General features: G+C 40.7%; 1 protein-coding gene across 1 annotated transcript in view; it reads left to right on the forward strand.

Moving 5' to 3' along the window:
• The window catches only part of RASGRP1 (RAS guanyl releasing protein 1), a 121,198-nt gene that overhangs the window by 57,719 nt on the left and 41,148 nt on the right, over positions 1-22,331 (forward strand). Inside the window, exon 3 of the mRNA XM_044665137.1 lies at positions 17,501-17,606. Within this exon, the coding sequence (XP_044521072.1) occupies positions 17,501-17,606 (106 nt within the window). The remainder of the gene's footprint in view (positions 1-17,500; positions 17,607-22,331) is intronic.

The following is a 22,331-nucleotide window of genomic DNA, read 5'->3' on the forward strand; positions in this document are numbered from 1 at the left end:
TCCTCCTCTTCTTCTTCTTCTTCTTCTTCTTCTTCTTCTTCTTCTTCTTCTTCTTCTTCTTCTCTCACACAAAATGACTAACATGGACTAACATATGCAAAATCTATATCAGATTGCTCACCATCTTGAGTAGGGGGAAATGTGGGAGGGAAAGAATTTGCAACCCTAAAAAAATTTTTAAATGAATGTTAAACATTGTTTTTATATGTGATGGGGAAAATAAAATATTGTTTTAAAAAATAAATGTTAATTGAATAAATGAATGAATGAAAGAGACAAATTTCACTGAGTAAAGTTCTTTCAAGGCAAAAATGACTAGATCCAATTAAAAATAATAGTAATAGCTGACATTTATATCGTGCTTACTGTGTGCCATGCACTGTGCTAAGTGCTCTACAATTATTACCTCATTTGATCCCCACAACAACCCTGGGAGGTAGGTGATATTATTATCCCTATTTTACAGATGAGGAAATCAAGGTAGACAGGTTGTGACTTGCCCGTGGTCACATAGTAAGTGTCTGAGGCTGGATTTGAACTCAGATCTCCCTGACTTGAGGCCCAGCTTCCAGATGACTGGGTGTGACATCTGTACCTCTCTCTTCCCTTTTCTCTTTATCCCCAGAGCACGCAGGCTGCTATTTTAATGTGGAGAATTCAAAGGGACAGTTTGTCTTCCTCACTCTCTCAGCCCCCTGTTTCTTTGGAGGTGGCAAGTTAGAAGTGAGTAAGAGATCTCCAGGGGAAAGCAGTAAACCCAGGCACCTAGCTCAGTAGAGGTAATGCAGCTAAAAGCCCTTTTTCTCAGCAGGCAGCTCGTGTTCTCAGTCAGACATTTATAGATTGTGATCTTTCATCAAAAAAAAAAAAACAACAAAGAAACAACACACAAACCAAAAACACAAAACTAGGTCGTTCTTTACATAGAGCTTCATGCTTCATAAGAAAAACCATGCGTGTGTGTGTGTGTGTGTGTGTGTGTGTGTGTGTGTGTGTGTGTCACTGCCAAGGGAAGGAGTGGAATTTGCCAAAGTGGAAAATCTAGCAGAGGGAGAATGGCCTGGGCCAGTGTGGAAGGATTATCTGTTTTCCTGGGAACTGGCATTAATACCCTACCTGGTTCCAGCAATGACTCAACCCTGTGTGGGCTTCAGTTGCCCTCAGTGTTAAGGGGAGCTAAGAGTTTCAAGGCTCTTCTTATCTCCCTTGGTTATTGTCAAGAGAACCAGCCTGGGGCGAGTAAGTGATTTTAGGGGGAGGTGCTGTTTTAGCTCCATGGCGGAAGGAGCCGGGGTCTTTTGCTTTTGGTTTTGGGGGTTTTGTATCACGAAGGGTTGAATTGAAGGAAATAGCATCCTAGGACATATTTTAAACGGATGTGTAGCATTCCAGAGAATCATAGGATTTGGTGTGGAACAGAGTCTCTCCTGGTTGACTCTCTTAGGACAGAGGAGGAGGTTATGGATAACAGGGACTTTCTCTGCTAGAGGTCATATTGTTTATTGGGCAGCTAGTGGCACAGTAGATGGAGCGCCAGGCCTGGAATCAGAAAGACTCATCTTTATGAGTTCAAATCAATTCATAGACACTTAACTAGCCGGGTAACTCTGGGCAAGTCATTCAACCCAGTTTGCCTCAGTTTCCTCATCTGTAAAATGAGACAGATAAGGAAATGGCAACCTACTCTAGAGTCTTAGCCAAGAAAACCCTAAATGGGGTCACAAAGAGCCAGGCAGGACCCAAGTGACTGAAAAACAACAAAAACACCCTAATAAGATAGGAAAAGGGCAATAGAAATCAGGTCACCTGGGTTCATATTCTGTCTCTAAAAGAGGTAAGGCACAAATGTATCCAAAGGTCCAGAATTTCTTTTCATCCATTTCTTTTCTTTATTTTTTATTTTTTTTAAACCCTTGCCTTCCATCTTGGAGTCAATACTGTGTATTGGTTCCAAGGCAGAAGAGTCGTAAGGGCAAGGCAATGGGGGTCAAGTGACTTGCCCAGGGTCACACAGCTGGGAAGTGGCTGAGGCCGGGTTTGAACCCAGGACCTCCTGTCTCTAGACCTGGCTCTCAATCCACTGAGCTACCCAGCTGCCCCCTCATCCATTTATGTTCTATTTGCCAAAGGTTTGGTAGGGACCAAGAGAATATTGGGGCATGAGATTAGTAGTAAATTCAGTATAGTGGGCTTGAGTTCTAGTCTCAAGTGTAGGGCTGCCACCAGCTCAATGTATGTCCTTGGGCCAATTATTTCTCATCTCTGTGCTCATTTCTTCTTTAGAAAAATGAGGGAGTTATACCAAATGATCTCTAAGAGCCCTCCTGGCTTTTTCAAGATATGACAAGATGAAACTCAAATCAAGTCTTTCCTTGGTGGCAGACCTCTTTGAAGTTTATGTTGGGGAGAAAGTTGAATTTACAGTTAATGGTTAAATTGAGGTATAGAGATGATCCATGTTGCTGTGTCTCCATTCGCCACAAATAAATAGAATCAGAAAAACGTGCTGCCTGGATACATGCCCTCCTCACCAAAGCAGTCAGCTTCCCAACTCTCCTTTCTATATTTAGATATCTTGGTTTGCCAAGAAAGACTGTGAGGTGCAAAGAGCAAGGCTGGCCTCCCATAGCGGTGGGCGTTGCTGAAAGATTCCCAGCCCCAAAGCATCTCCTCCACTGGTTTGCCATCCCTACAATTAGAAATCCAGCCTGTTGGGGTTAAAGCCTTTTGCAAAGCTTAAATGCTATATAAATGCTATTTGTGATTATGATGGTAATCAGACCTTCAGTGACTTCCAATCACTTCTAGGACACAATATAAACTCTAGCCCTCCACAATCTGACTCCAGCTTTATTGTATGTGTTCTCCCATTTCCTCCTTATCAGTTAAACCAAACTATCAGGGATTCCCTGAACTTGATCTCCACCTCCAGATGCCATCCCTCCCCCAGGCTCCCTTCCAGCCCCATCTCTGGAATTCCCACGCTCTCTCCTAATCTCTGCTCAGAATCTTCTTCCTTCAAGGCTCAAAAGTCTGGACTGTTCTGAGTTGTTGTTGTTTAGCCTTTTCAGTCTTGTGCAATTTTTCATAATCTCTCACAGATTGTTGTTGTTTTTTGGTTTTGTTTTTATAAAAATCTGTACCTTCCGTCTTGGAATCAATACCGTGCATTGGTTCCAAAACAGAAGAGTGGTAAGGGCTAGGCAATGGGGGTTAAGTGACTTGGCCAGGGTCACACAGCTAGGAAGTGTCTGAGGCCAGATTTGAACCTAGGACCATCCCATCTCTAGACCTGGCTCTCAGTCCACTGAGCTATCTAGAACTGTCCCCTCTCATATGTTTGTCTTGACAAAGATACTGCAGTAGTTTGCTATTTCCTTCCCCAGTTCATTTTACACATGAGAAAACTGAAGGAGACAGGGTTAAATGACTCGCCCAGGGTCATATAGCTATTGAGGGGAGAATTAGTCCATCAGATTAGCTAACCAGTCATCCAGTAGGTCCTGAGGAAATGAAACAGGAGACTGAGGTTAAATTTGAACTCAGATCTTTCTGACCTCAGGCCAGGCACTCTTATCTGCCATTAATCTCTCCATATGAAAGCATTCAATTCCTCCTCCACACTCTCCTCCAAAGGGATTCCTTACCTGAAGTCTGCTGTGAACTTGTTTGCTTGTTTAATATATTTTTATAATTGTCATTCAATATAATCAGTTCCTTTGTATTCCTATGTACTTTATTTCAAACATCAAAAAACATTATTCTGAGAAAAGATCCATAGACATACAGGGGCTTCCCCAAGTTGCCAAGGCAATCCATGACAGGAAAGGAAGAGCCCATGATCTACAGAAGAATTGTCAAGAAGGCCAGGGCCATCTACTGCTGCAAAACTCCCAGGGCTGCCTGAACCAGTTGAAAATGTAATTAAGGGGAGCAGCCAGGTGGATCACTGGATAGAGAGCCAGTCCTGGGTTCAAATGTGGCCTCAGACACTTCCTAGCAAGTCACTTAACCACAATTGCCTAGCCTTTACCACTCTTTGGTGTTGGAACTGATACTCAGTATGGATTCAAAGAATGAAGGTAAAGGTTATTTTTTTTAATGTAATTGGGAAGCATTTAACAAAATAAATAAAAATTCAAAAGAATATAGATAATGTTCCTATTTAACTTTCTAAATCAATATGCAGTTGATTGGGATCCTTTTCTGCAGGTCAATAGCCCCAAATTGCCCTTTGCTTTTGATATCAGTCCCTAGAATATTTTGAGTCTCCCCAAAGGGAGCCTATTTCACCTCCACATGCTCCTTGTCAGGCAGCTGACTGGTGCAGTGGACAGAGCGGCAGACCTGGAGTCAGAAAGACTCAACTTCCTGAGTTCAAATCCAGCCTCAGATACCTACTACCTATATGCCCATGAGCATGTTGCCTAACCCTATTTGCCTTAGTTTCCTCATCTATAAAATGAGTGGGAGAAGGAAATAGAAAACCATTCCAGTATCTTTGCCAAGAAAACCCCATGGACAGTCTTGGTGTGTTATGGTCCCATGGCAAGTCACTTATCCCTGTTTGCCTCAGTTTCCTCATCTGTAAAATGTGCTGGACCACTCCAGTATCTTTGCCAAGAAAACCCATGGACAGTATTGGCGTGTTATGGTCCCATGGCAAGTCACTTAACCCTGTTTGCCTCAGTTTCCTCAGCTAGAGAAGAAAATGACAAAGCATTCCAGTATCTCTGCCAACCAAGAGTCAGAAATGACCAAACAACCACAGGATCCTTATCTGAAGAGGTATTCTATCGCCCCTAGAATGCAAGCTCCCTGGGGGCAAAAAACATTATTTTAAAATCTTACATTTTTTTCCCAGCCCCAAGCACAATTCATGATTCAGGATAAGCACTTAAATGTTTGTTAAGTGGAATTCCTGACCCTCCTGAGAGGGGTAACAGTTAAGTTATTACTGGTTATTAATACCCGAGGGGAGAATTAGCCCATCAGATTAGCTAACTAGTCATCTAGAAGGTTCTGAGGAAATGAAACAGGAGACTGGCCAAGAGAAAGTAGTGATAAATCAGGAACACAGGGTGCTGCCTGAGCAAACTTGAGAGCTCTGGGTGCCTGCGGGGCAGGGAAGCGAGAAGACAGGTAGAGTTTGACTAGATCCAACAGTCTTGCCCATGACCTTCCCTTAATAAGAACAGCCATCAGAATTAGAGCAAGATGGAATCTCAGCTCCAACCCCTTCACCTTTACAGATGAGGAAGTGAGATCCAGAGAGGGTGCCCAAGGCCTCACAAGTCTGAAGTGGAACAAGTTCTCTTTCTCTGAGGCCAAACCCAGTGCTCTATCCATTTTACTAACTAAACTATCTAAGCTATGGCAAATAACAATTACCAACACCAGAATACAGGATTTTCCAGTTTGCAAACTATTTTCCTTACCATGACTTTTCCAGAAAGATGGTTCAAGTATTTTTGTTCCAATTTTGCAGATGAGGAAACTTAAATTTGGAGAAAGGGCAGAAAGACTTGACTCTTCTAAAATCATTTTTTTTGTTTTTGTTTTAGCTAGCATTTATGCAATCCTATAAGGTTAGCAAAGTGCTTTACAAATATCCCATTTTATCATCACCACTCTCGAGGGTAGGTACTATTGTTATCCCCATTTTATAGATGAGGAAACTGAGGCAGGGAGCAAAGTGATTTACTAGGTATCTGAGGATGGATTTGAACTTCACTCTTCCTGACTCCATCCCCTGTGACAACTAGCTGCCAATAGGAGACCTCTTTCCAATACTCACCAATTCCTTTCCCTGCTTTTACACTTCATGATTTTCTCCATCTGTCAAGTGGAATGAATGCAGTTTTCTTTTCCTTCCCAAGGTCCTGAAGGTGTCTTGGGAGGATGACTAGGATAACGCTAGTCAAAATTTCTCAAGCAGATACCATGAAAGAAGCTATGTGAGTTCAAAGTATTATCCCCAAAGCATTTCTTTGGGTATATTTCCTGACCCAGCCCCAGCTGCCACAGGCTAAGAAAACTACTGAGTTTATTTTCAACTCACCATTTTTTTTCACACTTCCTAAGTAAGATCTGGCTGTCATATTTTGGCCTTGGTTTCAGCCAGAATTTGTGGGATTGGAACATGCTGAAGATGACAGGGCGATATACTGTGAAGAGCCCCAGACTTGGAATCCAAAGACCTGTATTCCATTTCTGGATGTGTTCTTAGCTCTGTGACCTTGAACAAGTTGGTAACCTTCCCTTGAACCTCAATTTCTCTAACTGTAAATGGGACTGGTAATATTTGAATCTCCCACCAAGCTCATGAGGTCATTGTGAGAATTAAGGGGCATAAGGTTTTTAAAGCATAAGTATCAAGTTCTTCTTAAGGTGACTTCTTTCTTTTTCTTTCCTTCTCTTCCTCTCTTTCTCTCTCTACTCCTTCCTTCTTCCCTTTCTTTCCTCCTTCCTCTCTTCCTTTCTTCTTCCCTTCCTCCCTTTTCTCCTTCTTCCCTCCCTCCCTTCTATCTTCTCTTCCTTTCCTTCCTTTCTTATTTCTTTCTTTCCTTTCCTTCCTTTCTTATTTCTTTCCTTCCTTCCCTTCCTTTCCTTCCTTTTTTCCTTCCCTCATTTTCTTCCTTCCCTCATTTTCTTCCTTCCTTCCTTCCTTCCTTCCTTCCTTCCTTCCTTGTTTTTTAAAAACCCTTACATTCCATCTTAAAATTGATACTGGTTCTAAGGCAGAAAAATGGTAAAAGCTAGGCCATTGGGGTTAAGGGATTTGGCCAGAATCACATAGCTAGGAAGTGTCTGAGGCCAGATTTGTGCCTAGGACCTGCTGTCTCCAGGCTTGTTTCTCTATCCACTGAGTTACCTAGCTTCCCCTGAAGACAGTTTCTTACTCCCACATGCAGAATGCCCCAAAGAGTAATTGCCCTTTGGTGTCACTGTCAAGGACAAAACTATTCAACTTTATAGCTCTTGGGCATAACACAATATAACCTTTTCTCTCTTGTTATGTAGCTTTGAGAATCACGAACTTTTTTCCATGTGAAAAACCTGTGCCAGGTTAAATACTAAGATTACAAAGGAAACTTAGCAAGATTACAAAGTAGACTTAGAGATGATCCCATTGTCAAATGCTGCCTATGCCTTTCTCACCACTCCTTTCTCCTGCTCCCCAATATCACCCTAGAGAACCTAAGCATCATCCCACACATCTCCACAGGTTTCCATGGAAACCAAACCAAAAGGGAAGGGAGAGGCAGAGAATATCAGGCTTCCAGGTTTCTCTCAGGTAGGCATACTAGTTGTTTAATTCTTCATCAGATCATAACATTACAGCTTTAGAGAAATCAGAGACTATCTAGGTCCTTTAGTCCAATCCCCCATTTTACAGTTGGGAAAACTGAGGCTCAAGTTAATGAGTGACTTGTCAAAGGCTATATGGGGAGTAAGTTGCAGAGTATGAAGAAGATGAAGCATGGATGATTATTAAACTGTCAAAAAACTATGGATTTGTATTTTGTTGTCACTCAATTGTTTCCATTGTGTCTGGCTCTTTATGACCCCATTTAGGGTTTTCTTGGCAAAGATACTGGAGTGGTTTTTCATGTCCTTCTCCAGCTCGTTTTACAGATAAGGAAACTGAGGAAAACAGGGTTAAATAATTTGCTTAGGGTGACCCAGCAAGTAAGTGTCTGAGACCAGATTTGAACTAAGGAAGATGAGTCTCTCTCTGACTCAGGTTCAGCACTCTATCCACCATGCCACTTGACTACCTCTATGGACTTGTATATGTCCTGAATTATTCTGGGTCCTCTAAAGACTCACCTTCTAAGGAACATGTAGAATTAGGCACCAGACTTGTTGGCTATAATGGCAAATGAAATGAATGTCAAAAACCCCAGAGAAATCCAATGCATTTAATAGTAGATGGATCATGCCAGAAGAATCCTAGGTCCTTCAACTAGTTGCATCACTTCCTATGGAAAAATAAAAGAGTTAAGCACACATATCTCTTGTTGAATGCAGAGGAAGAAAATCAGCTTCGTATAAGTCTTGAATCTCAGCCCGTCTTCATCTGATTCCCACAGAGCCCTGACTGGCAGGAAGCATTTCAGAGCAGATGGGGGAGAACAGAGCAGTCAAGATTCAGCCAAATGAGATGACTAGAAGACCTTCTTCGAGGTGGAGGGTGACTAGGCATCGCAAGGGCTAAGTGGGGTCTCAAGGTTATGCCCCAAAGCAGAGATCTAAGGAGATGGGCAAATGGGGAAACAGAAAATGAGGGCCATGGTACAAGATTTGGGGGACAAAGGGTAGAGATGGCCATGAGCAAAACTTTATTACTGATCCCAAGGGGAGGAGGAAAAACAGATGCCAACAGGGAACGGTCTCGTTATGAGGCCCCAATCTCTTATCTGAGGGCAGCACAGCATTGACTTCCAGAAATAAAGTCATGCAATAGCTTTTGAATTCCAGCAGAAGATTCAGATTATCTCAGGGCTCACACTAATATAGAGTTTTAGAGAAAGAACAGAGTGGTACCAATAGGAGATTGCTCTCTCATCTATACGATGGTAGAGTAGTATGGTTGGAACGTGGAAAATGGGAATTTTTCTAAATTGTCTCGTAAGGAGAAAGGAATGAGTAGCAGGGAGGAAGAGAACATAAGTCAACTGTACCATTCAGCAAGAGGCTGGGAGTGGGTGGGATGAGAATAATGCTTGGTCTCTGGAGTTTATTATCCTTAACATACATGCATCTCAGGAGACTTGAGTCTCACTATGCAAAGTGATTTTCACTGGTTAACAATTGCCCAGCTCAAGTCTCATCTCCTGTTGTCTGACCAATCCAGCTGGTAATAGTGAATAGAGTTGGATCTCTAGGCAGAAAGAACTGAGTTCAAATTCATTCCCAGACACTTACAAACTCTGTGACCCTGAACAAACCACTTTGATCTCTGTCTGTCTCAATTTCCTCATACTTTTCTTGGTTTTGTGGGAATCATATCAGATGTTTTTGAAGTTCTTTGCAAACTTTAAAATAAAATATAAATACTAAACATTATCACTAAATAGATTCAGAACTAGAATGGATTTCTGAGGACATTTAATCCAACTTTCCTATTTTACAGATGAGGAAACTGATCCTCTAAATTTGTTTCCTGCCTTTGGCCCTTCTTGGTCACTGCTCGGTATCATAAGGGAGGGATCCTTTTATGTGAAATGTTTTCCCTCTCCAGCTAAATTTCAAGCAAGGGTTCTTATCTGATAGGCTTCTCTAGAAAAATGATGCAAGGGGCTAGAGTCTGAGAATGTGGCATTTCTATGCTTCACTGAGCTTCAAACATTTTAAAAAGAATTCTTTCTCCAGAGGGTGGCATGGACTGGGTGGTAATGCAGACAGGCAGGTACATTTTGCTATTACACATTTTATTTATTAGATCTTTAATATGATACCCCACATTAAAATAAACCCAAGGATACAAAAAAAATAATGATTTGTTGAAATACTTACTTAGCAGCAGTAATAGCAGCATATCCAAATAAAAATGAGCAGTTTAGACAGTGTTTCTCCTAAAGCCACTCCCTCAGAATAAGCCAATTTGAATATTTTTTATTTTCCTTCAAAGAGTGTAAACTTTGCAGCATGATAATGGAAGAAGGGAAGGAAGCAACCATTTTTAAAGTATCTACTTTGTGACAGACAACCATGCCAAGAGCTTTTTAAATATTATCTCATTTGATCCTCGTAATAATCCTGGGAGGTAAATGCTATTATTATTCCCATTTCACAGTTGAGGAAACTGAGGTTAAGTGACTTGCCCAGGGTCACACAGGTAGTGTATGTGGTTAGATATGAATTCAGGTCAGCCTGACTCTAAGCCCCGGGCTCTATCCACTGTACCACCTGGTTGCCTGATGGAGGTGCAGCATATTCATAAGACACAGGGACATATAATAATCTAGATTTATTATGAGTCAATGGAATGGGGTAGTCCTTCTCTTTAATAAAACCAACCCTCTTGATTTGTGTCCTTAATCTCGTATGCTCCCATCTCCCTCTTTGTCTCATCTTCATTCCCCATTTACGGCTTCTGTCCCCATCTAAACATATTTCACGCTATCCATTCTAAAACAAAAACTTTCCCATGTAGTAAAATTAAGATGACACTGTGAAAAGAACACTGGGTTTGGAGTCAAAAGAGCTGAGTTTGAAACCTACCATTTATTATGACCTGCATGACTTTGGCTAAGACACTTAACATCTGCGGTGGTCATGAATGGAAAAACAAACAAACAAACAAAGAAAAACCTTTATTAAGTGCTTACTGTGTGCAAAGCACTGTGTTAAGTTCTGAGGATACCCCCCCCCAAAAAAATGAAGACAGTCTCCACTCTCAAAGAGCTCACATTCTAATGGAGACAAGAACACATGGGGTTTAGTTGGAAGTTGGAAAGAGAAGTCCTGTGGTCCTTTAAGAAGGTCAGCTAGGTGGATGACCATGAATCTTCTTTAATTTTGTTCCCAACTGATAAAAGAATATTTCTCTTTAAAATGAGAGACTTGGGCGGCAGCTGGGTGGCTCAGTGGATTGAGAGTCAGACCCAGAGACGGGAGGTCCTGGGTTCAAATCTGCCCTCAGATACTTCCTAGCTGTGTGACCCTGGGCAAGTCACTTAGCCCCCATTGGCTATCCCTTACCACTCTTCTGCCTTAGAACCAATACCCAGTATTGATTCTAAGATGGAAGGTAAGAGTTTAAAAAATAAATAAAATAAAATAAAATGAGAGACTTGAAGAAAGTAATTTCACAGATTCCTGCTATCTCTAGTCTTGTGGTTTTATGATTCTATGTTGGAAAATAGAGAGGGAGATTGTTGTTGTTCAGTCACCTCTGGTTCATCATGACCCTATTTGTGGTTGTCTTGGCAAAGATACTGGAGTGATTTTTGGTAGCTCACTTTACAGATAAGAAAACTGAGGCAAACAGGGTTAAGTAAGTTACCCAGGTTCACAAAGCTAGTTAAGTGTCTGAGGTCAGATTTGAACTCAGGAAGATAAGTTTCCCAGCATTCTATTCACTGCCCTGCCTAAGCCACCTGTAGGGGTTAGAAGACAAAAGCAAATTGTCAAGGAGTCTAAATGAGAGGTCTAGAGAGTCAACTCTTTCCCTCTTTCTCTTCTTCTCTGAGTAAATCCTCTCCCAGTGCCTAACCATTTCATACCACCTCACCCCCACAAAGAAGGTGTGAGGATTCACAGGCTGAGTTGTGTTGAAACTCTGTGGAAGGAAATATGTAAGGTAAAAGTCAAAATAATAATAATAATTTAGTCGTGTTCACCCTGGTCTTAGCTTCTGGAGGGCTTTCATAAGTGTTTGCTTTTTCTCCAGTTAAACAGAAGACGTAATCAGTTTAAAGTAAAGGCATTTGATGAAATAAAAGTAGTGCAAAAAACTTGGCAATGAAATCTTCCTCCCCACCATACTGTAAAGCAACATCACACACACACACACACACACACACACACACACACACACACACACACACACACATCAGTGGGGAGAGTGAGACTACATAGAAATCATGAATGAGGGACCCACACATGGGAAAGAGGTTGTTGTTCACTTGTTTCAGTCATGGCCAACTCTTTGTGACTCTGTTTGGGGTTTTCTTGGCAAAGATACTGGAGTGGTTTGCCATTTCCTTCTCCGGCTCATTTTTTTTTAAACCCTTACCTTCTGCCTTAGAATCAGTACCAAATATCAATTCCAGTGCAGAAGAGTGGTAAGGGCTAGGCAGTTGGGGTTGAGTGACTTGTCCAGGGCCACACAGTTAGGAAGTGTCTGAGGCCATAATTGACCCCCCATCTCCAGGTCTGGCTCTCATTTTTACAGATGAAGAAACTGAAGTTAAAGTGCCTTGCCCAGGGTCACACAACTAGTATTTATATTTTATTTATATCATATTTATATCAGAGGCTGGACTTGAATTCAGGTCCTCCTGGCATTCTACCTACAGCACCACCCAGCTTCCCCTAGGGAAACAGACAATCACGAATAACGTTTGAGAGAATGTTTTTTATTTGAGAGGTGGTGTTGGTAGCCATACTGAAAGGACTTGAGGAGAGGGTAGATGGTAAGGAAGGGAAGGGGCAGGAGTCTAGAAGTGAAAAACATTTGGCAGTAGTTTAAGAGGACAATAGTAAAGGAGAGCGCTGGATATGTTTGGGCCAGTGGGGAAAGAAGTAATAAATGGGGAGAGATTGAATATGAAAAGAGGGATCCCCAAAGATGGGATTAAGGGCACAAATAAAGGAATATAGCCCTGTTAAGGAGAAGGGCCACCCCATCCTAAATCTAAAGCAAAGCAAGAGAGAAAAAGTGAAAGAAGAGATTTTTGAGGTATGGAATAAAGGAAGGAAATAAGCAGTTAGTAAGTGCCTACGTGTGCCAGATCCTGGGCTGAGTACTTTACAAATATTATCCCATTTAATCCTCACATTAGTACTGAGAGGTAAGTCTATTACTGTTTCCATCTTACAAGAGAAGAAACTGAGGCAGAATGAGGTTGTTTATTGCTCGTAATCCCATGGGTAATTCTGAGACCAGATTCAAATTCAAATCTTCCTGATCCCAGGCCCAATATTCTATATACTGCATCACCTTGCTGCCTTTAGTTGATAGAAGACAGGAAATAAAATAGATGAGAAAGAATTAATTTTCTCAGTAAAATAGATATGTTCATCTGCTGGGGGGGTATAAGAATGAAATTGAAGGCTTAAGAAGAAAAATAATGGAAAATTTGTACTCTTGGGAATGTGATATTGGGTCAGAGATAAATAAAAATGGAGAGTTGACCTGCAGAAGGAAGGACCCAGATGAGGTCAGATAACGTGAATTTGGGGTAGACCAAGGTTGTAGGGTTTCATGCCTTCTTCTGGCACCATTCTTCAATTTCAGAGTTGGTACAAGGAAGACAGATGGTAGAGGTAGTCTGGAATTGAAGATGATGGGGTGTGAATTCTAGAAGGACAAGGAATAAGGAATCAAGGGTAGAGAGGGGGTTGTGACTTTCTGAACTGATTCTCCCAAGCTCAAAGGGAGGGAAGTTGACACCAGAACAGGAATAATGCATTGGAAAAATAGACTCAATGAAGAGACCTTGTAAAGAGGAAGAAAAGTCTTAGGAAGAATCTGACAGGAAGAATGAGGCAGTGAGAGGAATGGAAATAGAGGACATTAAGATCAGTGAGGGAAATTTTTTTAAAGTAACAATATATTTGTCAGAATAATTGGTACACATATTCATATGTTAGGAATCATTAGTGGCTGGAGAAGGAAGAAAGACCTGGACACCTGAAGGTGAGGAATGAGGAGCATGTAAAGTAGTTTGGGGAAGGCCCAGAGGCAGTAGAAAAAAAGGACTGGAGTGAGGGATGATTAATGAAGATTTGAGTGAAAGTGAAGGGAGAGATTCTGCTTAAAGTACCTGCTCTTTTTGGAAATGGAGTGGCTTGAGAGATAGAGAGCTTCTGCCTTAGGCATTTACCAGCTGTGTGACCCTGGATAAATCACTTAATCTGTCAGTGTGCCCAGGCAATTCTCTGGGACTATAAATTGTAGAATAGGTGTCTTCCTGCCTTTGTAGAGAGACTTTCCCCACCTGAGATCCTTTATACCAATGAAATCACAGGTCATATATTTTTATAGCTTCAATAACCACAATCACTTATCCATTAAATTATCACCAATTTATTCGTTTATTGAGAGCCTACTGTGTATAGGGTACTAGGTGCTAGGTGCTAGGAGAGGCATAAAAACCAAATAATTCTAATCCCTGCCCTTGGGAATTTACCAATTGTCCTACCTCCTATCTCTGCCGAATTAATTATTATAATATATAGCTCCAATCAAGCCATTCCACAGTTTAGAAACCTTTGATGGCTCTCCATTATCTAACAAATAAAAGGGAAGCTTCTCATCATGGAATTCAAGAGTTTCCACAATCATTTATGGACGTATGGAGGAGAGGATCAAATGCTTCAGCCCTGTCATATTCTGCTAAGGACCTTAATATCTTCTAATTTTGTTCACGTTCTTTTCTTTTGCCAGTCTTCTAGAATTATCATTCCACAAGCTTTGGACCTGTTCTGCTCTTCCTCTCCCCCCCGCCTCCAAGTCAGGCCTTCATGGGTCTTTTTATTTTTTTATTTTATTTTATTTTATTTTTTTCAATTACATGTAGAAATAATTTTCAACAATTGTTTTCTGACATTTTAGGATTCAGATTTTCTCCCTCCTTATGCACTAAAGGCAGTAAATAATCTGATAGAGGTTATGCCAGTGCTTTCATACAATACATATTTCCATATTGCTCATGTTGTGATAGAAGACATGTCACACATACAATAAAAAAATTGCATGAAGGAAATCTACTGGAAGACGTTATGTTTTGAAACCTGACTCAGACTCCAACAGTTCCCTCTTTGACTGTGGATAGAATTTTCATCATGAGTCCCTTGTGGTTATCTTGAAAATTTGCTTTGCTGATAATGGCTTAGTCCTTCACAGTTGCTCATCAGATAATAATTCTGTTGCTGTATACATTATTCTCTAGGTTCTGCTCAATTTACTTTGCATCAGTTCATATAAGCCTTTCCAGGTTTTTCTGAACTCATCCTGTTCATCATTTCTTATGGTGCAATAGCAATAGTATTGCACTATAATCATCTATCACAATTTGTTCATCCATTCCCCAAGTGATAGACAATCCAGTGAGGGAAATTCTTAAGATCATTAAGAATCATAAATCAACAATGATTTAGAATGTCTTTCACACAGTTATATATAGTTTTGGTAAGAAACAAACTGATTAATTTTTTAAGATCATTAAGGCAAAATAGTTTCAGATAGTGGTCAAGTCTGAGACATGACCTCTTATAATGGAATGAATGAATGAATGAGCATTTCTTAAGTTTTTCTATATGCAAAGAATTGTGCTAAGCACTGGGGGGATATAAATAGAAAAGTGGAGGGGGCAACTAATAGCTAAGTGGATAGAGAGCCAGGATTGGAGTTGGGAAGTCCTGGATTCAAATATAACATCAGACATTTCCTGACTGTGTGACCCTAGACAAGTCACTTAAACCCCATAGCATAGCCCTTACCACTCTTCTGTCTTGGAACCAATATTTGTATTGATTCTAAGATAGAAAATAAGGTCTTTTAAATGGGGGGGGGAGTATAGACAATCCCTATGAATACTCAAGAAATATAAAATTATATTTTTTTATATTTTGTTTTCCTAATTACATGTAATAACAATTTTCAATATACAGTTAACAAAATTACAAGATCCAAATTGTTTCCCTCTCTCCCTTCTCAGTCCCTTCCTGGAGATGGTAATATTTAATCTGGGTTATACATGTATTATCACATAAACTGTACTTCCAATATAGGTCATTGTTCTAAGAGAATGCTCATATACAACCCAAACCCAAAAATAAAAACACAATAAACTAATGAGAAAAATAGTATTCTTTGATCTGCATTCTGACTCCAACAGTTCTTTCTCTAGAGGTAGACAGCATTTCTTGTCATAAGTCTTCCAGAATTGTCTTAAATCATTGCATTGCAGAAAATAACTGTCTTTCACAATTGATCATTCCACAATATTGCTGTTACTGTGTATAATGTTCTCCTTATTGTGCTTATTTTCCTTTGCATCAGTGCATGTAGGCCTTCCCAGCTTTTTCTGAAACCACCCTGCTCATTATTTCTTACAGCACAATAGTATTCCATCACCATTATGTACCACTATATGTTCAACCTTTCCCAAGTTGATGGACATCCATTCAGTTTCCAATTCTTTACCACCACAAAAAGAGCTGCTATAAATATTTTTGTACAAGTAGGCCCTTCCCCCTTTTTTAAATCTCTTTAGGATACATATAGACATAGTCATGACATTACAGGATCCAAAGGAGTACACAGTTTTATCACGCTTTGGGCATAGTTCCAAATTGCCTTCCAGAATGGTTGGATCAGTTCACAACTCCACCAACAATGCATTAGTATCCAACCTTAGTCACATCTCCTTCATCATTTATTATTTTCCTTTACTGTCATCTCATCTTGGTCAATTTGATAGTTATGAGGAGGTACCTCAGAGTTGTTTTAATTTGATTTTCCCTAATAAAGAGTGATTTAGAATATTTTTAATGTCATTGATGGCTTTGATTTCTTCATGTTAACACTGCTTTTTATATCCTCTTATCATCTGTCAATTGGGGAATAAATTGTATTCTTATGAATTTGAACTAGTTCTCTATATATTTGAGAAATGAGACCTTTATCAGAGAAATTTTGCTATAAAATTTTTGCCCAGTTTGTATATTTTGGTAGTTTTAAAAGAATAACACAAGGGACACTGCTAGGTAGTACAGTAGATAAAACACCAGGCTTGGAGTCAGGAAGATCCAGGTTCAAATTTGGCCTCAGATACTTCCTAGCCATGTGACCTTGTGCAAGTCATTTAAATATGTTTGCCTCGCCCTTACCATTCTGCCTTGGAACTTGCACTAAGATAGGAGGTAAAGGTTATAAAAAAAAAAAAAAAAAGAGGGAGCAACACAGGTAGAATAAAATAGGTACATTAACCAATTGAAAGTTTACAATCCACAAATTGTTCAAGACCTTAATTTTAAAAGCTCTTATGAAAACAAAGACCACTTTGTTGTTGTAGTAGTTGTTGTTGTTAAGAAAATGACAAATACCACTTATTAAATTGAGCCAAAACTCCTTGGTCCTAAGCCCAGTTAATTCATGGAGTCTTTGATCACTAGGTTGACATTTGGAGAATGGTGTTTTCTTTATTTCCCTTGTGACTTTGAATGGGGCCTGGAAAGGAATGCCAGGCACTTTACCTGATAACTTTGGATACTACTTTAGAAGTGCTCCCACCCCATACCAGCCAATCAGCAGATTGTGCTGCTTTTTCCAAAATCTGTATGCAGAATTCTACTGTCAATGCAGTTCCAGGCAGCACTAGGAATGCTGAAAAGAATGCCATCAGTCCTCAGCTGCGTATGCTGTTGGAGATCTGACAGACCATAGGTTAGCGGATTCCACAAATAACCCCCAGTTCCCACATTTACCATCAGCCTCAGCCTCCTCCCTCACCAGCCATCTGGTGACGAAGGCCAAAAATGGATTGATGAGAATTTCCCTCTTCTCCCAGCCTCTTGTCACCTTCAGAAGATTTTAATGAGCAGTAAAACACTCCAAATGAGGAGTGCTACAGAGGCTAAGGAAGGATCAGGGAGAAAAAGAGGCAAGAGGGGGAAAGGGCAGGGGAAGACATTCAGAGGCTCTGAATCATTTAAAAACTTGAAAAAAAAAAAGTCATGCCCTGATAGCTGGCTTGTACTTCTGTTGGGTTAATTCTGTCTTGCCAATATCTAATGCCTATGATTCAATTTACTTTTCTAGATACTGATGGAAACTTATGTCGGAGTAACCAGCTGCTACAAGTGATGCTAACCATGCATCGGCTTATCATCTCGTCTACTGACTTGCTCCAAAAGCTCATCGAACTATATCCTTCTGCACTGCAACTTGTGTTTTCAAGCTGAGGAGAAAGGGGACAGGAATAAGCATTTATATTGTGCCTACTGTGTACCTGGCACTGTACAGGAGTTAATGATGGTGTGATGTGTTATTGGTTGGTGGTCACAGTCCTTCATACTCCAAGAAAGCCAACACTGGGTGGTGTCTTTTTTATTTTTAATCCTCACCTTCCATCTTTGAATCAATACTAATTCCAAGGCAGATTGTACAGAATCAGTACTTGATTCCAAGGCAGAAGAGAGGTAATTCAATGAAAATTTCTTTGAGTATATTTAAAATTCTCATCTCCTTTGGAGAGTTTTTGTTATTGTTATGTTGTTTTTCAGTCATGTCAGACTCTTCAAGATCCCGTTTGGGCTTTCCTTGGCCAAGATCCTGGAGTGGTTTGCCATTTCCTTCTCCAGCTCATTTTACAGATTAGGAAACTGAGGCAAACAAGGTTAAATGACTTGCTCAGAGTCACAGAGCTTGTAAGTATCTGACACTGAATTTGAATTCAGGTCCTCCCAGTGTTCTATCCCCTATTCCACTGCCATTGAAGGGGATGAATACTCTCAGTGATAATTGTTATCTGAGTGAATGTTGATTCAGATACCTAGTAGCAATCATCAGAGCTTCCCATGCAAACAGATACTAAGAGGAATGAAAGATTTCTTTTCCACAAACTCAGCCAAAATCCTTACACACCCCGAGGAAGTAGACCAGGAGATGTGGGAAGGCGGTGTGTGAGAGAGGTCTCCATGGCTCAGAGGGTGGATTCTGTAGCGTGCCTGTCCTGTCCTCAATTTTCCCACTTGTTTAGGAAGGCTGAGACTCTGAAAAAAGCTTGCAGATGTCACAGGCTTCAGAATCAACAGCATGTATCGTGCAGGCACTTGCAGGAAGGCTGGCAAATAGCCAGGATGGTCTTGTTTATTTCTCTAACTTTAGTTTCTGGTGTGAAACTAGTAGGGAGAGCTAGGAGATCTTCCTGTAAGCTCTCTGCCCCCACTCCAGCCTCTACCCCTCCTCTGCTTCATCTGCAAGATGTAGTCCCTGAAGAAGAAAGAGCCTAAGAGGCAGCTCAGTGGATGGAGAGCCAGGTCTGGAGATGGAAGGTCCTAGGTTCAAATTTGACCCAGACACAGGTGTGTGACCCTGGGCAAGTCACTTAATACCCAGTGCTTAGCCCTTATAGCTCTTCTACTCTGGAATTAATACACAATATTGATTCTAAAAAAGAAGGTAAGCATTTTTAAAAGGAGGAAGAGACTAAATGCTCTGAGACTATTTAGCCACAGTAAAAGAGCAGCTAGGTGGCACAATGGATAGAATAGCAAGTCTAGAGTCAAGAAGACTGATCTTCTTGAGTTCAAATCTGGCCTCAGACACTTACTACCTGTGTGACCCTGATCTAGTCTCTTAACCCCATTTGTCTCAGTTTCCTCATCTGTCAAATGAACTGGAGAAGAAAATGGCAAACCATTCCAGAATCTTTACCAAGACAACCCCAAATGAAAAGTCAGGCAGCACTGAAAAACAACTCAATAGCAAAGCCTTGGAACCAATACACAGTACTGATTCTAAAACAGAAGGTAAAGGATTTTTAGAAGAAGAAAGAGGCCAAGGGTTTTGAGACTATTTAACAGCACTAAATAGTTAAAAAATAAATAAATAAAAACTAAGCAGCAGTGAAGTTAAACAGCAGTAAAGTAGGGCAGCTGCCTCCAAAGGTCCCAATGAGTGACTCGGTAGCCAAGAATGGCCCCTGCATGTTTCAATAGAAAGAAGGTTCTTGAAATCTTCCCCAGTGGATGGAGCATTTAACTTGGAGTCAGTAAGACCATGTCCAGCTTCAGTTTCGGGGCTCATGGGAAGATCCCTTAACCACTCCTATCCCTCAGCTTCCTCACCTGCAAAATAGGGTTGATACATTTAGTACCTGAAACTCGGCATTGTTGTGAGACACAAATGAGATATGTGTAAAGTGCTCTGCACACCTAAAAGTACCGTATGAACGTCCTTTATTACTCAGTGTTCTAGTATGTGTGGTATGCCCCAATTTTCCTCACGTCATGCCCCGCTGGAAGAGGGGTTAGACCAGTCACACTTGCCACCCCAGAGCAAGAAAAATCTTTGCTCTTCATGTAGGATGTTCCCAGATCCAGTCCTTGCTCAGAAGTGTAAGAATTTTTTCTCTAAATTAGTCCCTTTGATTTTGCATTTTTCCATCATGGAAAAAAATAAATCCAGATCTCACATAGTTCAAATGCCCAAAGGCTTCAGGCAGAACATTTGGGAGCTGACTTTAAGAGTGTTCACTAGGAAAAAGGGGGAAAAGCTTAGGAAGGTTCAAATTTCTGAGCTTCAGAAAACCAGGTGAGCCACCATATGCTGTCATTCCTCTGGTAAAGATTCATTTCTTCACCTGCCCTGGGACTATAGGATGCCCTCATGGCTGAAAAGATCCATTTCCTAGTTCTCAAACTTTTTGGCCTCAGGATCCTTTTTTTCCTTTTTAAACTCTTACCTTTCCTCTTAGAATCACTACTGCATATTATTTCCAAGGCAGAAGAGTGGTAAAGGCTAGGCAATGGAGGTTAAGTGACTTGTCCAGGGTCACACAGCTGGGAAGTATCTGAGGTCAGATTTGAACCTATCTCTAGGCTTGGCTCTCTAACCACTGTGCAAACTTGTTGCACCCCATCGGGTCTCTTTTACTCTCTTTAAAATTATTGGCCCTTCTTCCCAAGAGCTTTTGTTAATGTAATCTATCTATAATTATTATATTAGAAATTAAGATATCTTAGCATTATTTGAATTTTGACCTTATAGGCTCCCTGAAAGGTGAATCTGTACCACATACTGATAATTTCTGAGCTAGATTAATACATCAGGAAGAAACTAAGTTCTAGATAGGTTAAGAATTTTTCACACGGGGAGTTAGTAGGAGAGTCGATTCTAGTACCTGAGGCTTTTTATGGGACTGAGACTAAGGGTAGGCAAAGGGAGCAGCCACCCAGAGTACAAGAAATGGAGGGATACTTTTAAATATTACTTTATATAAATCCATATGTTTTAACACTAACCATTATACTTTCCTGCGCAATACCTATCTATTTAATGATACATCAGGTCGTATGTGTTAGGGGTTCAGAATGACAGAATTTCATAATACAGAATCACAGACTATCAAAGCCCAACTATACCAACCTACATGAATAAGAATCTCTTCTACAGTGTATCTGACAAGGGGGTCACCTAATCTGTCTTTGAAGACCGTCTCCCCACAACAGACACATAGCCTTTTCTATTCTTCTTATACCTTATCCTCCCCCCATATTCTCTGGTATCTAGTGACTAGCCTCCATGCTGTTCCTCACACCAGGGACTCCATCTCCCAACTTTGGATGTTTCCTCTAGTTTTCCCCCTGCCTGAAATTCTCTCCCTTCTCATCTCTATCTCCAGATTTTCCTGGCTTTATTCAAGTCTTTGCTTACCTTCTAAGGTAAGCTCTAGTACAGTGGATAAAGTGCTGGGTCTAGAGTCAAAAGGACTAATTTTCTTGAGTTCAAATACTGCCTCAGACACTTATTAGATGTGTGACCCTGGGCAAGTCACATAACCCTGTTTGCCTCAGTTTCCTCATCTGTAAAAATGAGCTGGAGGGGGGGCAGCTGGGTAGCTCAGTGGAGTGAGAGTCAGGCCTAGAGACAGGAGGTCCTAGGTTCAAACCTGGCCTCAGCCACTTCCCAGCTGTGTGACCCTGGGCAAGTCACTTGACCCCCATTGCCCACCCTTACCAATCTTCCACCTATGAGACAATACACCGAAGTACAAGGGTTTAAAAAAAAATGAGCTGGAGAAAGAAATGGTAAACTACTCCAGGATCTTTGCCAAGAAAACCCCAAATGGGGTCAAAAAGGGTTGGACACAACCAAATTTCTGTCTTCTACAAAAAGCTTTTTCCAATTTCCCTTAATTCTAGTACCTTCCTCTATTGATTATCTCAAATTTATCCTATGTATATCTTATTTTACATAGTTTACGTATTGTCTCCCCCATTAAACTGAGAGCATCTTCAAAGCAAGGGCTGCCTTATTATATTGCCTTTGTATCCTCAGTGCTTAGCCCATGGCAGGAGATTAATATGTGCTTGTTGCCTTCCCCCCCCCTTCCTTAATTCTCTTTAGTTTATTAATGTCCTTCTAAAACATGGTGCCCAGAACTGAATTCATTACTCCAAATATAGATTTTTAAAAAAACTTACCTTCTGTCTTTATGTCAGTTCTAAGCTAGAAGAGTGGCAAGGGTTAGGCATTTGGGGTTAAGTGACTTGCCCAGGGTAACACAGCTAAGAAGTGTCTGAAGCCAGATTTAAATGCAGGTCCTCCCAACACCAGGTCTGGCACTCTATCCATGTGCTACCTTAACTCCCCCCAAATATAGTCTTACTAGAGCAGAATCCAGTGGGCCTCTCAACTCCTTAGTTCTAAAAACTAAGTCTCAATGTAGTCTAAGATTGCATTATGTTTTTTAACTGCCATATCAAACTCTTAACTAATATAGAGTTTTGAGTACACTAAAATCCTCAGATATTTTTTTAACCCTTACCTTCCGTCTTGGAGTCAATACTGTGTATTGGCTCCAAGGCAGAAGAGTGGTAAGGGTAGGCAATGGGGGTCAAGTGACTTGCCCAGGGTCACACAGCTG

The sequence above is a fragment of the Gracilinanus agilis genome, chromosome 2 (assembly GCF_016433145.1).
Source record: "Gracilinanus agilis isolate LMUSP501 chromosome 2, AgileGrace, whole genome shotgun sequence".
Taxonomy (NCBI): Eukaryota; Metazoa; Chordata; class Mammalia; order Didelphimorphia; family Didelphidae; genus Gracilinanus; species Gracilinanus agilis.